We start from the raw sequence: 18,240 nt of genomic DNA, 5'->3' as shown, positions 1-18,240 counted from the left end.
TCCTCCCAGAATGACCCAAGAGGAGCGCGCAGATATAGGCAACTCCTCCCGAGATGGCACTCCACCTCAAAAGCAGTGACTATCCGCTCCAGGTGCTCTCCCATGCCTCTCCAGTAGGAGGGCGCATATCTACCTTCACCCAAGTATAGGAGGCAATCACCACAGACAGATGGGTTCTGTCCACTGTAACAGGCGGATATTGTACAGAGCTACTCTAACACTCAACCACCCACCACGACAAAAGACCCATTCCAAGAAACACCAGTGTATCTTCCTCGAGGAAGTCGCCACGCTTCTACTAAAGGACGCCATCGAAGTTGTCCCGGCCAACCAGGTAAACAAGGGTATTTATTCAACTTACTTCCTTGTGCCAAAGAAAGATCTAACAATGTGCCCAGTATTAGATTTTCGCCCTGTAAACAAATATGTCAAGCCACAAATGTTCCACATGACTACGCTACAAGAGGTAATCCCTCTACTAAAAAACGGGAATTACATGGCAACACTGGATATGAAAGATGCCTATTTTCATATTTCAATGTTCCCAGCGCACAGAAGATTCTTACGTTTCAAGATAGCGAACCAGCACTACCAATTCAAAGTGCTACTCTTCGGAATATCATCTGCTCCAAGGGTATTCAGGTAGCAGCGGTGGTGGCAGCACACCTGTGCAGGTATGCAATCCCATAGTACCCTTACCTGGACAACTGGCTGATTACGAGGGAATCCCCCCTGATTTGCAGGCAAAACATTCAAAGAACTATCCACCTACTCTTCCAATTGGGCTTTTCCATCAATGAGAAAAAGTCAAGCATAGTGCCAAGCACAAGCAAACAGTTCCAAGGAGCTGTCATAAAAGCACAAGAGGGGTTGGTCTTTCCATCAGAAGAAAGAGTCCAAAATATGTTACTGCAAATACCACATTATCAGGCTGGCTGGCAGATAAGGGTGTGCAAAACGATGCGTTTGCTAGGCATGATGCCATCTTGCATTTACCTGGTTCCTCACGCGCGACTGCGACCCATCCCGGAGTGGTTGGCGAAACAGTGGTCTCAGGCAAGTGGTCAGTGGGACGATCTAGTTGTCGTTACGCCAACACTAGTACAAAATTTTTGCTGGTGGACGAGAGAAAATCTGCTGAAGAGGAAACCCTTCTACGATCCGGAAGTACAAGCGATTGTCACGACGGACGCCTCTCTCGCTGGGTGCGGGAGGGGGGGGTTCACTACCTTCACCACACAGCTCATTGTCTGTGGTCTCACTTGGCTGCTCAGAACCACATAAATCTGCTAGAACTACTGGTAGTATTCAAAGGGCTTCAGGCGTTCGAATCTCACTTAGCGGACCTGTCTGTGCAAATCCTGACAGACAGCCCTACAGCAATGTTTTACATCAACAAACCGGGGGGCACACGCTCTCCAAATCTGTCCAGGCTTGCGCTGCAAATTTAGAAATGGGCACTCAAACGCAAAATATTCCTTTTGTCACCGTACGTTTCAGGAGAACTCTACTCTCTCGCAGACTCATTGAGAAGAGCTCCCCTACCAGAAGAACACAAGTGGCAACTACACGCAGGGGTAGAAGAACACCTCTTCTCTCAATGGGATTTCCCCACAATATACTTGTTCGCTACAAGCGAAAACAAACAATGCACAGACTTCGCGTCCAGTTTCCCCCAGCCAGGCTCCAAGAGGAACGCCCTATGGATGAACTGGTCAGGGAAATTTGCTTCCTCTTTCCCCCCCCAACATCTCTGAGGAAGGTGGGGCACAAAGTCCACAAGGAACAGGTGACGATCATCCTAGTAGCTCCTATGTGGGCAATACAACTCTGGTATCCACATCTGTGCAAACTGGTGATGTGCGATCCCATCAAACTCCTGTACCCGTACAATCTGCTCACTCAACATGGGGGGCTAACAGTGCACCCTCTACCTCACTCAATGAACTTGGCAGCATGGCTCCTGAAGTCCTAAAGTTTGGACATCTTAATCTGCCACAAAGATATCTATGGATATCGGGAAAGAATCAAGAAAGCCTAACACTAGGCCCTGCTATTTTGACTAGTGGAGAAGATTCGTAATTTGGTGCCGGTCTAAACTAATGAACCTCATAGAATGTACTCCTTCTCACATTGTAACTTATATGCTCCACTTGCTAGATGCAGGGTTAGTATTTAACTCCTTAAAGGTCCACCTGGTGGCTTTGTCAGCCTATACCACTTCCTATAATATGGTCTCATGGTGGAAGGTACCTGTCATCAAAGCATTCATGGAGGGAGTAAAGAGACTCGACCCTCCAATCTCAAACCCTCTGCCAGGATGGGATCTCAATGTTGTACTCGCTAAACTCATGGCACCCACTTTCGAGCCAATGCACAAGTCTAGTCTCAAACACCTGACTTAAAAGACTGCCTTCTTCATGGCTATCACTTCCATAAGAAGAGTTAGTGAAATACAAGCATTGTCAGTGCAGGATCCGTTCTTTGTTGTACACAAAGACAAGCTGGTTTTACGTACTCGCCCTAGGTTCTCCCCTAAGTTAATGTCTAAATTTCACGTAAACCAGTCTATTGAGCTACCGGCTTTCTTCCAGGAACCCACCAGCTCAGCTGAGGTACAACTCCACACACTAGATGTGAGTAGGGTGGTCCTCTACTATGTAGACAAGACCAGACCGCTAAGAAAAACTGATCAACTGTTTGTCTCTGTAGCGCCAGGCGGAGAAGCTGACTGCATTTCAAAGAATGCCATCTCTATGTGGATAGTCGGATGTATGCAACTGTGCTATTCCCTATCAAACAAGACACTGACTTTTACACCTAGAGCTCACTCCACAAGAAGCACAGGAGCCACTCTGGCTTTCATTGCAAATGCCCCTCTAGACAGCATTTGCAGAGCAGCTACATGGAGCTCTATACACACTTTCACTCGGCACTATTGCATTGACACTCATTCCAAGACAGATATTCAAGTGGGACAAACGTTTCTAAGACATCTGTTCGCTCATGAACCTTCTCACATCCCTCCTCCTCCTCCTCCTTCTTCTTCTAACACTGCTCGCTAATCTATGCACAGCATGTGATCTAAGCAGATTCCACAAGCCTCAGAAGGGATACATTACTCACCATAATCGTATTTCTGATGCTTGTATCTGCTTAGATTCACATGCGGCCCCTTCCTCCCCTCGGAGAGAAGGCGCGCATAGATGCTTATGAGCTTGTCTGATACGTATTTGCTTGAATACAATTGTACTCGCGCTACACCTCATGCTACCTCATGTCAGAAAAACAACAATCTGAGGGACCTTGACGCATGAGGGATCATGGGTACAGTGAACGTCACACTAGGGATAGTATTACTGGCACGCCCTGTCGACGTCCCTTTTCGAGTTTAGAAAACAAAAACTGTAATACTCTGCAGCTTCCACTAGATGTGGGCCTATGCACAGCATGTGAATCTAAGCAGATGCAAGCATCAGAAATACGATTACGGTGAGTAATGTATCCATATTTCTGAGGCTTGTGGAATCTGCTTAGATCACATGCTGTGCATAGGCTCACATCTAGTGGAAGCTGTGTAGTATTACAGTTTGTTTTTCGCCTTCCGTTGCGATCGGTAACGGAAGGCACCGAGAGAGCGGTCTAACGATTCTGTGTCCTGGGCGTTCACGTTCAAGATCGCCACATGACAAGGACCAACCGTCTATGGTTGGAAAGAGTGCCACACTACCAATAATTGTAGAGGCCTGGTCGTCAGAAGACGATTCCGACCTCTATGCTCCCAAGTCTAAGCGTGTAGCGTCTACTCCCGAGATTTGACACCCTTCTACCACCTCCGAACCTCGACGCGATGCGGTGAAACACTCAGAAACCCCTAAAACCTCTGGAAAACATTCCTCTAGTCACAGGAAGGGGGATAAACAGCACAAGAGACCTTAAAGAAAAACAGAAGGCCCCTGAAAAGTCCAAGGTCCCTGACAGTACTCGCAAGGGTAAAATTGTCCCTCCCCCCACTCCTCATGATATGGGCATGGATGAGGAGCCAGAGCAAGAGAGGTTTATTCCCAGTTCCAAGGAATGAAACTCGGAGGACATTGATAGGGTAATGAGAAGGATGTCCTTTTTTATGAAAAGGACTCTAATTGTTTCCATAGCTATGCAAATACACCAGCTACCTCTGCCCCTTCAGGATCCAAGGACTCTCAACCCCCTACTAAAAGGCTCTGCTCTGAGACTCCAGCGCAGGGATTGGTTTCAGACCCTTTGCCAATTGAACCTTACCATCCAGAGTCATATGGTGAGTAGACAGAAACACAGATGCTGGACGACCAGACAGGGGTTGCTTACTATGGGGATGATGAGGACCAGGAAGAGGAAGATGAGGCGGAAGCCTACAATCTTGATTCCCCTATTCCGAAGGATCCCCCGGTGGATGACTCAACAATTGATTATTTTCAAAATAGACCCACAAGGTGTCCAAGAAGATAGATTTCGCAGAAGAAATCCTAGGGGACAGAAGAGCCATTACCCAAGCCATCCCCATATTAAAATCAATCCAGCGCAGAATTGATCACTCGCTGGTAACCCCAAACCTTACTCGTGCAGTGAATTCACGAGTGGAAAAATTATACCGGGCAGCTCCCTCCGATCCCATGTACATAAGGGGTCAATTAAAACCTGACTCCCTGGTAGTAACAACCACCAGAAAGAGGGCAGGCACACCACTAGCTTCTTCAGAAGCACCCCTAGATAAAGAGAGCAAAAAAAATATGCTCTGGGGAGGAAAGTTGCACCCACGTCAGCATATCAGGCACATATTGCTAACAGTACCACTCTGTTAGCAAGCTATAACTGCCACCAGTGGGAACAAGTAGCTGCTCTAATAGCCTCTGCACCTGAACCACTAAAGAGCCAGTTGGCCCAAATTGCATCAGACGGAAGATCTGTGTCTGGATGCATCCTTAAAGCAAACTTTGATGCAGAAGATAATGCAGGAAGATAAATAGCAGAAGGCACAGTAATAAAGCGCCACGCTTGGCTTAGGCAGTCAGGGTTTAAACTCGACACCCAAGCCACGCTTATAGACATGCCGGTAGAGCATAACGTTCTATTTGGCAAGGCAGTGGAAGAGGCACTAAAGACAGCTAAAGATAGAGTACGAGACCTTAAAATCTCTCGGCCAACTCACAAGTAAACCCCCAGGTCAAAGGGGAAATAATAGTTTTCGTTGCTTTCGCGGCCAAAGCTCCCAGAGGGGATCCAACTAATATCAAAATCAAGGAACCTTGTGAGGCAACAATCAGTTCCCAACACCGCAAGGATTCACTAGAGACCAGCGCAGGGGACGCACTAGGGTTAGAGGCAGCCCTGCTAGGGGTGCCGTGGCACGCCACCTAGTAAACAGTGATGTTCCGCTTCGGGTCCCCTCCCATGCATCCCCAGTAGGGGGGCGCATTTCCACCTTCACCCACGCATGGGAGGGGATCACTTCGGACAGATGGCTGCTGTCCACAGAAGGGATACATTACTCGCCGTAATTGTATTTCTGATGCTTGTATCTGCTTAGATTCACATGCGCCCTCCCTTCCTACCCTCTGAGAGAAGGCGCATGGATGCTGGTAGCCTTATATATCTTATCTGCTTGGATTCTCTGTACTCGCACTACTCCTCATTCTACCTCATGTCAGAAAAAATACAATCTTAGGGTCCTACACGCGTGAGGGATCATGGGTACAGTGGACGTCACACTAGGGATAGTATTACTGGCACGCCCTAGTTCGACGCCCCTTTTTTAGTTTCGAAAAACAAACTATAATACTCTGCAGCTTCCACTAGATGTCGGCCTATGCACAGCATGTGAATCTAAGCAGATACAAGCATCAGAAATACGATTACAGTGAGTAATGTATCCCATATGTGGTGAAATGCGGTACAAAACAAAATGACGTTTGTGCTTTTGCAGTAAAAATATGATCGGTGTTCACACAGATCCTTTGTCAGTATACCGGAGCATGGAGAAAAAAAAAACTAGTGGTGAAATGTGAAGCTGGCAATGCACACCATTTCCTCTTTGAGAAAAATGGAAGGCCTTTTTCAGACCTGCCAAGCCTGTGAATGGTTAAAAGTCGAGACCCAATTCAGGTTCACATCCTGATGATTATTTGGAAACCACTTACTGGGAATGCTCCCAATTATATGTGGACTTGATTATGTCCCTTATGTTTTTCAGTCCAGCTCTTTCACTCTGTTCTGAGAGCTTGTTTAGGCGGAAAATCCCTTAAATCCCTATTTGTATTTATTGTGCATTTATAAGGCACTTATACATAAATTAAATTGTGTTTCAAAGCGCCCACAGGGCAGCAGGGAGGGAACATGCAAATGAAAATCGAATAACAGTGAAAGATAGAGGCAGACCTACTAGGCCTTGTGAACATTCAGAACATGCAGGTGCAGAGCGAGAAGGGATGAGGAAGTGGGTGCGGGTTAAGTGCTAAGTGTACCAAGAGGGAAGTGCTAGGGGGTGAGCAGCTGTAAGTGCCTAGGTGAGTGGTCAGCTGCCAATAAATAAGTAGGTGCTGGCATATGGTGGCATAGGCCAGTGAATGCCAGGGCAAGTGCTGGGAGCAGCCGGAGGCTGAAGGCGATTGGGGGTGGGAGGCCTGGGCCCAAGAGGACACTTCAGAGCCTGTTGGGCAGAATTCTCAGAAATGTGTGGATTCCTCTACCTTAGAGACCCCTAGCACTATTGCTGGACTCTAGGACTCTTAATTTTGAACCTGGAGAGAGTGAGACCGTTTTCCTACTTGTGATTCTAACTGTGTCTCTTTTGGTTTATGGAGTCTGACAAACTCCATAGACATATTTTTGTGTTGTCACGCAGCACCTTTATTGCAGTGACACAGGGAAGTCTTTTAGATTTCCCAAGGGTTAAATACCTTACTCTTGGATTAACTAATGTTTCCAAGAGCAGCAAAGTGAAATTTGTTTAGCTTCTCATGTAACATTGTTTATGTTGCCCTTTACACAATTAATGGCTGGTGGAAGTGGTTACTTTTTACTACCCTGTCGTGTCTTTACTGCAGGCTGCGTTCACATGTGCAGTAAAGCACCCATGGGTGCCATTTCTGTCAAAATGGCCCGGTCTTCTGTTTTTGCAATTTCTTGTTGTTTTGGTCCTTTTTGAGATTTACTCTGCACGCCAAACCAGGTTTCGTGCCTTTGTTCATTTTGTCTTTGGTGTGCTTCACAAGTGAAACCCCCCTCTGGCTCCAGAGTGTCTGGTGGGGGTAGGAAGTGAGGGAGGTGCTCGAAACTCCGTGTGCTTAGTCTCCTAGGAGACCCAAATGCACTCTGTGATGATTGGCCGGCTGGCTGTCTGGCAAGGAGAGCCACCCTGCTGGGTGATTGACAGCTAGGCTGGAATGAATGGGAGAAACCTGCATAACAGGCAAGGCTTTTTGGCTGGAAGGCAGATTCTACCATTGGACGAAAGAATCCGAAGAAGAACTTGAAGAGGACGCCTGCTGCAACTCCTGGACAGTTAGTTTGCCCGGTGAATCCCTGCTGCTGTGCTGAAGCTCCAAGTTCGCCTCGACAGAGAAGCTCTGCGAAGACGACTTCTCCCCTTGAGTTGGTGGGACCAACCAACTCCAAAGTAAGCCACCTGGACATCCTTCTCAGAGCTGGTTGAATTTCCTCTGCAGTCGCTGCAAGAACCGAATAACCAGGGAGAGGAACACCAGTTTTTGTGCGTTGCTTTTAAGTTGGTCAAGAGCTCCAGGAAGATCCTCTGGATTCCCAGGAAGCGGAACTGACCGAGCCAGAGCCCCTCAACAGAGTGCGGGAACCCCGAAGCAAGGAAGGTCCATCTCGACAGCCAGGAACCGCGGTGTTGCTATTTGCGGTAGTCGCGAGAAGCTGAAACACAGAAGTGCCACTTGTTTGAAAGTTTGCCGGTTGCGGTCGGTGACCGTCCTGTTGTGGTCCCCAGAAGTCCTCCCTCTTGTCCCCACGACTGAGGACCTGGAACAACAGGATCTGCAGAGCTGCAGAGGAGCAGAGGTCACCAGCTGCATCTTTTCTTCAAGCTTAAAGGTACTGTAAAGTCTGGGGGAACTTACTGTTGATTTGCTTGCTCTTCTACTTCACAAGTCTCCCAGTTTATGGCCCTACATTTGATTCTTCTTTCTTTATCAAAGACTTGTAAAAACATTGTGCAAAGACTGTTACTCACCTTCAAAAAGTGCTTCAGTTACATAGACATTTGCCCATTGACCTTGGCTTAGCCTGGTTCCTTGAAAGACTCTTCTCGCCTCTGTAATTGTGTTGCACCTGATTAATTTACTCTGCATTGGGGGGAACCAAAGTATTTGCTTGCCTAAAGAAATATTTGAGATCTCTTGTTTGTTCTGCTAAACCTTTCTTTTTACACACTCTTTGCCTACTCTAAATGTAACCGTACTATATAAATGTCCACAAGAGTCCTAGTGATATAAGTCACCTGAGGGATTAGGAATTATCTGTGTGTCATCCCCAATGGGAAGTTACTGAATTTGAGAAACCTAAGAGTGTGGATTTTTGAAGTGTATTTGAGTGTTGCTTTTATATTGTTCCTTCTGAAGAAAGCTTGTTTAAAATGACTGGTAAATAAATTGATAATTGGTTTATCAAGAAACCATGAGTGTCAGTGTTAACTTGAATACTTGTCACTGTGAATCTCTTTGTAACTGCATTACTGCTCACATTGACCGCTCTTGAGATAAGCCTGGCTGCTAGGCCACACTACCAACCTGTGTAGTTCAGACATATACCAAAGGATGGGTCCCTATTGCCAGGAGGCCAAGGTTGTTGTAGTGCACCCTAGGGGTACTACCCCAAATCTTTACCTAACAAGCTCTTAAGACTGGAGCTTTGCAGAGGGCTTGTTTCAGCCCTGTGAATGCATTGGCACACTCCTCCATTCAATCTGACCTTCTTAGGAAATGTTGGAGAGGAGATGATATTCACGGGAGAAGCTATGGTCCCATAGTTGTTAATACAATTTCTGTAGTGCCCAGTGAGACCTAGAAAGGCTCTCGCCTGGGTTTGAGTAGTGGGGTTAGCCCAGTCCTGTACAGCTTGTACTTTACTAGGCAGGGCCACCTCATGTCCAATGTAGACCACTTTGCTCTGACCAATTTGACACGTGCTTGTCTTTTTGGCCAGATGGGCCTGTTCAAGAGCCTGCAATACATATCCAAGGCGGTGAGGATGGTCTTCCCAAGTGGGGCTGGAATACTGCTATGCAGAAGTCCACTAACCCATTCAGAAAGGTATGCAGTGATAAAATCGCGACAAAAATGTCGCCTATACAAAAAATAGCTGCAAGAATGCTGTGATTCGACCTGGTAAAGGTGAACCCCGTTATACCATTTAAGGGGAGTGGGGGTGTCCCCAGCCCCCCTTAAATGGTATAATGGGTCCAGGGGTTGCGGGGGTGTCCCCCACATCCTTTACATGGATTGCAGCGGCAAAACCACTGCATTTTTGCTGCGATATTTTGAAACCACAGCAATTTTTGCCACTTTTTAACACATGGAACCTTCAGAATCTGGCTCACCATCCTTTGGAATGTAGCAGGTGCATTCTTTAGTCCAAAAGGCATCCTAAACTGGTATATGCCTCCTGGGGTGGAAAATGCAGTTTTCTTCTTGGCATGGTCTGTCAGTGCTATTTGCCAATAGCCTGAGGTTAAGTCAAATGTGCTGAGGAACTTGACAGATCCAAGTTTGTCCACCAGCTCATCTGTCCTTGGTAAAGGATGGGCATCAGTCTTCGTGGCTGCATTTAGAGCTCTATAGTCAACACAGAATCTCAATTCCTGGGTTCCTGCTTTTGGCACTAGTACAACTGGACTAGCCCATAGTAGATGGCTCTATAACCCTGAGGTCAAGCCTCTTGTTAACCTCCTCCTTTATATGACTTGTGACATTCTGTAGTCCCTGCTTTTGACAGGGAGACTGTTGCCAGTGAGAATATTGTGCTGGCCCCAATGGGTTAAGCCTGGTGTCGGAGATAACAGGGAGGCAAACTGATTTAACAGAGCTTTGCACTCCTCCTGTTTCTGCAGAGTCAGATCTGAAGAGAGTTTGACTCTTTCAATTGTCTCATCTGAAGGATGTCCGCTGAGGAGATCAGGGAGAGGTTCACTCTCGTCATCTTGATCCAAGGCTAGAATCAAAGCTCCCTGCTCTGGTCTAGAGACCTAGGTTGTCAGACAGTTAGTGTGAAAGACCCTAGGGTCCTACTTGGGGTTGCCCAAGTCCACTAAATAATTGACCTCTCCAAGTTTGCCTACAACCTTGAAGGGTCCTATCCATTTGTCCTGTAAGCCCCTCTGCCTTGTAGGAACCATAACCAATACTAACTGGTCTGGAGTGAACTTCACCACGTTGGCCTTCTGGTCATGTCAATGTTTGACCAGAGCCTGACCAGCTTTCAGGTTTTCTGTTGATTCATCAAAAGTACCATGCTCCTCCTGCGGCCTAGCACATAGTCGGCAACAGACTGGCTTTAGGGATGGAGGACTCTCCAACCCCTCTTTAATCAGGGCCAATGGGCCTCTGACTGGATGACCATAGAGGAGCTCAAAGGGGCTATGTGGAATGGGTTAAAGGAATTATATGTCCCCCCCCACCCCCCAGCACTCCACATAGCCCTGGGTCTAGCAAAAGAGATGGGGGTCTCTAAGGTTAAACGGAATTGGCAGAGAAATGAAAATTCTCCCTAACAAGGAGTTGGATGCCCAGCAGAAGATCTTCACTGCACTGGCTTGTTAATGCTCTTTTCAAGGCTCGGTTGAAGGACGGTTTTCGTGTGGTGGAGTTTGCACCTTTTTTCGGTCCCTGTCTTAGCTTAGGGGACTTTCAGGAGCGGGATACAGTCACTGGCGGTCCAGAAGGATGCCTATCAAGTTTCAGACTAGACCATTCTTTGGAAGACGTTGCACCACAAAATGGCGCAGGACCCCAGGACATTGGTGAATTGTGGGCCATGGAGGTCGCAGCTCTTTCAGGGAGGGCACAAATTGCAGTTCATTTTAGGACTGGTTAGGCCCACCAATCCAAGGAGGGAAGTACTCTGATTCGGGGCTTCCCTGTCGCTCAGAAGTTGATTTTGGGACTGCAGCGGTTACTCACATGGCTCTGGCGGTCGCTGAAGTGGCTGCGGACATTCTTCTTCAGATCTTCAGTTCAATGGTAGACTGAGTTTCTGCTCCAGGACCCTCGTCTTTTATGCAGGAAAACTGGCTGAGCCCACCAATCACCAGTCATGCGTTCACTCAAACTCGGACGGGGGAGGAGGCTGCCCAATGGGTACAGCCCGCCTCCCAGCACAAACAGGTTCCAGGCAGGCACATTGCAGGACAAAGACATGGAGGGTTTCGGTCACCTCTCTCATGTCCTGTCCTATCTGGAACTCGGAGAGCCTTGGCGGGCTTTCCAAGGGAAGCCCGCCAAAGATAAAAGACCTATGGAGACCGCCCCCAACCAGGCAGGTAGAAGAAGGCTCAAGAAACAGTCATCATGAACAGGGCTTGAAGTATAGGCACAATTTTAGGCAAATGGTGACCCTTGTGTCCCTTACCGCAGCTGCAAAGACAGCCTGCGACGGGTTCACAAAAAGTCATGCAAAAAGGTACACTGCCATCAGCCTGCCAGTTTAACTTGTAACACTAACTAAAAATTACTGGGGGAGTGAGAAAAGGGATACTGTGTTTCCCCTCTGCACTCCACATGAGGTGAGGTGTGCTGATCTCACAAAATAAAATACAGGAGGCACTAAAGGGTGCCCCCCCGCACTGGTTAAGTGTTAACATAGGTAAAATAAAAAGGGAAGCTGAACGAGTTCCCAGCAACACTGCACAGAAAGTGCTGTGTGCTGCAATAATAAAATGTAGATGCCAAGGGAACATGGCGTAAAGCATAACTCCATTAAAAAACACCAAAAAGAGGTCAAAAGGGTTCCCAAGATTAGAGTAAAAGAATGTCTGTTTGTGGAAAAAAGGTTCCCACTGACTAGGGAGAATCTGTCAAAAAATCCAATGTCCAGCACAAATGCTGGGGGACTCACAAAGTGGGGAGAATTTCACTCAAGAAGGAAAATCGACCTAATATAGGCATATACAATATTTTTTATGAGCTGAAAAGGCAGTTTCCCTAATGTTTCATCTCTATTAATGTAACAAACCTTTAGTTTTCGTTTTTGTACATGCACACAAGTTTTGGTAGCAGTATGGAATTTATGTTGAAGCTTTAAGGGAGTAATCAAGAGAAGTGCAGCAACTCAATGCAGGAATGTGGGACAACATAAACATTTCAACACAAAAATCCAAAATGAGACAAAATTGTTTTGATATGTCAATATAGTACACTAAACTGAAATGAGTCTGCTGGAAAACCTGAAAATCAAGAGCAGCCCATGGGTAAAACTGATGCTGTGGAGTCAGCAACTCAATGCAGTGATTTCATAATCAAAGCTCCACATTTAATGTGATGGTTTTCTTTCAGGTTGTTACTGGTACCGGTCGACAGGAGGCTCAGAAAACAGATGCAGAGTATCGGAAGCTCTTTGACTTGTCTCTCCAGGGGCTGCAGCTGCTATCTCAATGGAGTGCCCATGTTATGGAAGTGGTAATGTTTGCTCAAAGATTTTTATTTTTGTAAAAATAATCTTTAAACTACAGTTCATTCTCTAATAAACTGTGTACCCAGCAGGCCTGATTACTTGACATGGTTATTGGTAAAATCCAGCTAATTGTTCAGAATGACCAAATAAGGGCAGGACACTCGTATATCCACTGTGGTTATCCTGAAAACCTTCCTGGAATTTATTATACAATGCGTAGACGGGCCCAGCCCTTGATGGATTGTGGGGATAAGCTGTTTAAGTTCTACATTAACATGGTTTTCTGGGGCTATTGGTGTCTTTGTTTACACATTTTGCTCATTGGGGCTTGTACACCAATGGAGGGATTAGAGATTGGCGTAGGGAAGTGTTTTCATAACATAGCAGAGTGAGCCTTTCTGTTCTACCTGGTCTTCCTGAATGCATGTTGTGTGAGTGGGTAGAATGTATCCTCTTGATGGAGGTTCCAGCCCAGGCAGTTGGAAGATGAGAGCCTGGATGGTGGGAGCCAGTGGGTCTCTATGGAGTTTACATAAGATCTTACTGATGATGTAACATAAAGAAACTTAATGTCCGCGTACCTGATCTCCCGTGCTTCGTTCATTACAACAGTGGCGAGGAGCTGGTCAAGTAACTGGACCCAAGAGTGCTGAAACCTGAAGAAGAGGGAGAAAAGGTGTAGTTGCATGTTGCAGGGGGTGCAGGAAAAAGTTGATGACCCACTGCCGTTAGAAGTAAGAAATCTCACCACACATGTAGGCAAAAAGAGAAGGAGAGGATTTCTCCTCTCCTACTGATCTGCAGGCCGAAGAAGACTGCTGGAGAAGGCCAAGGACGAAGATGGAGGTTCCTCCATGCAGCACGAGAGGCTGCAGGGTGGTGAAGTCAGCATGCTGGAAAAACACAGAGCGCCTTCTCAGCAAGTGAGTTAGTGGGCAAGGCCCTGATCACTAGTAAAGGCAGACAGGAAGAGCACCAGACGTTCTGCTGACTGCGGGGTATATTTAAAAGCAGGTCGGCAAGCTGGGCTTACTGGCCTAAGTTTTGCCCGAGCATGATTACTGGAAGGGACGCAATCTGCTGAGATCCAGGAGAGTAATGCCCACTGTTGGGGAGAATTTTCAGTTTCTGCGCTAATTACCTTCAACCTGAGAGACCCCCAGCACTTTTTGCCTGCCGGACTCAGGATTTTTTGATTTATTCTCATGAGTGAGTGGAACATTTTCCCACTCGCTAATTGTTTTGCTCTGACTGGGAATCTTATGTTTCTGCTTTTGTGTTTCTTTTTACTTTAATTGAGTTTTTGCTATTCTCCATGTATTTTGGTACAGGTATCTGGCATTGACTTTTGCTGTACACAGCAGCCTATGTGCAGTGTTTCTGCGGAGTCCTTTGGACTTCCCCTTTTATTTTATTTTCTCATGTGAACAAATGTTCGCAAAGTATTAAGGTAACTTTTATCTTACTTAAATTTTCTTTTCTGAGACCAGCACATACCACCTTATGTGGTGCTCTGGGGGATTACATTGCAACTCAGTTCCCACTGCTCTTGTAACTTTCTAGTTACAGTAATGAACAAACTTAAATGACTGGTGGCAGTGGATATTATTCTACCATTTATGTGCAGGTTACTTGCAGACTGATTTCTCAGTTGTAGTACAGCACCCATGGGTGACCATTTTCTCAAAATAGCCCTGTCTTCTTTTTTTGCCATTTGTCATTTGTAAGTTCCTTCTGGGCTCTTCTATCATTCCAGGTGGGGGTGGGTCCTTTTTGATTTTTGTTTTTGGCAGGCTTCTTTTGTAAAGTCAGCCAAGGCTTCAGTGTGTCTGGTAAGGCTAGAAGTGAGGGAGGGTCCCAAAACTTACTGGTTTTGTCTGTTGGTGTGCCTGGCTGAAACCAGTTTGAAGTTGGTGGCTGTCCTGCAGGACAGCCAAACCCCAGGTTGTTGACAGCTCCGTAGGAGTGGATTCCAGCATAAAAGGTGAGGATTTTTGTACCACAGACCGAGTTGACCACTGGAACTGGAAATCTGAAGCAGAAGATGAGCAGAGACACCTGCAGCACCTTCAACAACCACAGAAGTACCAGTGAAGCACTGCTGCTGTCATGTACCCATTTCCAACTCATCAGGGAATCTCCGCCATCCTCCTTTGGATTGTTGGGCATAATCAGCCTAAAGACCATCTTCGATTTGGACCATCGCCTGACATCCTGCGACTTTGCTGGAATGCAGAACACCAATACCCGGAGTACCTGGATGATTTTCGAGTGCATCGTCTTGCAATCAACACATTTTGCTGAAACTTCGCAGGCATCCATGTGGCTCTCCAGAAGCAGGCATTCTTCTCCAAATTTCCCCTCACCATGGTTGAGAAACTGGGGAGATTGTGACCAGCGATATCCGTTCACTTATGGTGCTGAGAAAAAGGCGTCAAAACCACAAACCGCCATGGGAGTGACCTGAATCCTTTGCTGGCGACCCCCTCTCTCGATTGCTGCTGCAGAAACCCAACCAAGGCCCCCCCCCTCTCGTCTCCACGACCAAGGAGCAGGATACCGAGTCTTCAACGCTGCATCCAGAAGGCGACCAGCTGCATTTTCAACTTCACCCTCAAGGTACTGTGGGGCTTGGGTTACACTTACCTTAGGCCATTTTCAGTGCTCCTTGGCTTTGGGAGTGCTGTTTTCCACGTTTTGGAATTGACCTCAACTCCTTTGTACAGGTCTTGCAGCCTGTACAGTTACAGGAAGGCTCCCCTTGAGCTCCTGTGTTTTCTAAAAGATCTACTAACTGGTTACTTAACTTTAAACTGAAGATTGTCATCAGAACTGGTCCTTTTCATTTGACTGTGGCATTGCTGGTTTCCCGAAAGGCCATCTTCTTCAACCTACAGGCTTGGGTATTGCTTGTTCCTCCACAACCTGAACTGTGAACCGATTTCTAGTTGGGGAACAGGCTGCCTAAACGATTCTTTGAGTGTTACATTGTTACATACCAGTATAACATCTGTTCTTCCTAACCTTTCCTTTAAACTGAATATTGTAGTGTTGATACAAATCGGTGCTTTTACTGACCTTAACTGATGTCACTCCCTGTTTGGATCTGAAAAGTACATTGTAATTGATATTGGTTATTTATAACATGCTTAATACCCAGAGGTTTCTAAGCGTGGACCCGGCGATCGAACCTGTGTTGCGCCGCGTCGTCTTGCTACCAAGGCACGCGCATTGCCCGTGAGCTATCCTTCTGAGCATGAAGGTTTACACACCTGCTCTAGTTTTCCTTTCACAAAACTATCCAAATGTATATTGAATATTATTAGCAGTTAACTCATTTTTAGAATTCCTCATGTGCCTTGTGTATATAAAATAAATAATTAATTTTAATATTACTTTAATTGTATATGTGTTTCCGTGGATCTGTGTATGTGCTATTTTCATTGTACTGCTCTACAGCTCACATTCTCCCTACCAACTTGGGTACTAGATGCCTATATTAGAAGTTGGGGCCCTAAAAACGAGAGTTAAGTCTTATAAAATCTAGCCCCAGTTGGACTTTAGAAAAATGTAACTAAAACCCAGCAGCGTTGCCTGTGCGTAGGACTAGTGTTGTGGTACAAGGTTCTTGCCTGGCAGCTGCTCTGGGGGTGCCAGTGGTGAGCAGGAGCTCTGTCTGGTTCTGTGCATCTCAGCTCGTTCGGATTGGTGCCTAGTGTTAGGTTAGATTTTCATTTAAATGGCAAATCACCTTCACATGTGAGACCCCTAGCACTTTTTGCTTGAGTTGTGGATTCTTTTGCTATGTTCCTGGGTGAGTGGGAACCCTTTTCCCCACTCACACTTTCTTTTGCTCTATTTCTATCTATAACTTTTTGGGCATCTACATTTTATTATTGCAGCACAAAGCATTTTCTGTGCAGTGTTGCTGGGTTGCCCCTTGGGCTCCCCTTTTTATTTTCTCTTGAATTACCTTGCAGAACACACGTTTTCAAGGGTGGAGAGGGAATTTACATCCCCTCTGTTAGGCAAAGTTTGTATGCAGTACACTCTGGGACCGCTACACACAACTAGGACTACAGGAGTAAGCAAAAACAACCTTTGGTATAAGTCTGTACCACACAGTTTTTGGTAGCGAGCTGAGTAGCCAGGCTTATCTCAAGAAGGAATTTGTGCTTGTAATGAGGTTACACAGAGGTCTACAATCACACGTATTCAAATAGTCTCTTATACTCAAGGATTTTTGGTAAAACACTTATTAATTTATTACACAGTCAGTTAGAAAACATTCACTAAAAGGAGGCAATCCATATCCGACGAAAATATACTTCAGTACTTCTCACTGTCAGGTTCTGATGCATTTAAACTACATTGAAGGAGGAGCAAAATGGCATTCAGAGCATTTGAAGTAGGAGCAAAAAGGTATACGTTAATGAAACGAATAATAGAGTTACTCTTAAACAGTGCAAATAGTTTGAGTTCACCAGATGAGTGATTCCAATGCAATAGATAGGCCAAAGTCAATGGGCTAGAGTCTTGTATAAGAAACACGTTTCCGATAGTTTAAACGGAAACGTCTTTGCCACGGTTCTCAGAAGTAGTTCATAGAAGAAAGGTTTGTATGTCGGGTCACAAGCTGACTAGGCCTGCAAGTTTCCAAAGTTTCACGCACTTTCGCAGTGAGAGTTAAGTTCTCTCAGTCAGATTTTCACTGTACCTTAGATTGAAGGAAAAGATGCAGCTGATGATTTCTGTTCCTGGCAGTTCAGTCATGGGGACAAGAGGGAGGATGTCAGGGGACTCCTGCACTGCACAGGTACTGGTCGCAAAGCTGGAAAACTGGCAAATCTTCGATTCCGGTAGCCGTCATAAAGCACACAAACTGGTGTCCTTCTCCCTGGCTATTCGGTTTCCTGCAGCAAGCTGAGGAAAATACAACCAGCTCTGAGAATGGTGTCCAGGTGGCTTATGAGTTAATTGGTCCCACCAACTCGAAGGGAGAAGTTGTCCTCCAAGGGCTTCTCTGTCGAGATGCACTTGGCGATTCGGACCTGCAGCAGGGCTTCACTGAGCAAACAAACGGTCCAGGAGTTGCAGCAGCCATCCTCTTCCAGCTCGCCTTCAGTTCTTTCGTTCCAGTGGTCGACTCTGCCTTTCAGTCCAAGAGACTTGCCTTTTAAACAGTTTCCCCCATTCATTCCAGCCTAACTGCCACTCACCCAGCAGGGTGGCTGTCCTTGCCGGACAGTCAGCCATCCAATCACGCCAGAGTGCATTTGGGTCTCCTAGGAGACTAAGCACAGGGAGTTTCAGGCACCTCCCTCACTTCCTGCCCACCCCAGACACTCGGGCGCCAGAGGTGGTCTTCAGTCCTGAAGCCCGCCAAAGGCGTAGGAACAAAGGGACCAAACCTGGTTTGGCGTGCAGAGACAAACTCTAGAAGGACCTTTCCAAAAAGAAATTGCGAAAAAAGAAGACAGGGACCTGTTAAAACAAAGGGCGCTCAGACGCCATCTTGAAAAACATGCTATCGTGATTTTTAGCTACCGGTGTTCGCGGTCGGGAAAAATCATG

At 46.4% G+C, this 18,240-nt stretch overlaps 1 protein-coding gene across 1 annotated transcript in view; it reads left to right on the top strand.

Annotated features, from left to right (window-relative positions):
• Positions 1-18,240, top strand: part of CYFIP1 (cytoplasmic FMR1 interacting protein 1) — a 1,181,635-nt gene that overhangs the window by 390,386 nt on the left and 773,009 nt on the right. Inside the window, 1 exon segment of the mRNA XM_069636612.1 lies at positions 12,549-12,671. Coding sequence (XP_069492713.1) covers positions 12,549-12,671 — 123 coding nt within the window.

The sequence above is a fragment of the Ambystoma mexicanum genome, chromosome 7p, assembly GCF_040938575.1.
Source record: "Ambystoma mexicanum isolate Mex_15411 chromosome 7p, UKY_AmexF1_1, whole genome shotgun sequence".
NCBI classification, from domain to species: Eukaryota; Metazoa; Chordata; class Amphibia; order Caudata; family Ambystomatidae; genus Ambystoma; species Ambystoma mexicanum.
Note: the sequence above shows the minus strand (reverse complement) of the source record. Positions and strands in the feature narration are given on the sequence as shown.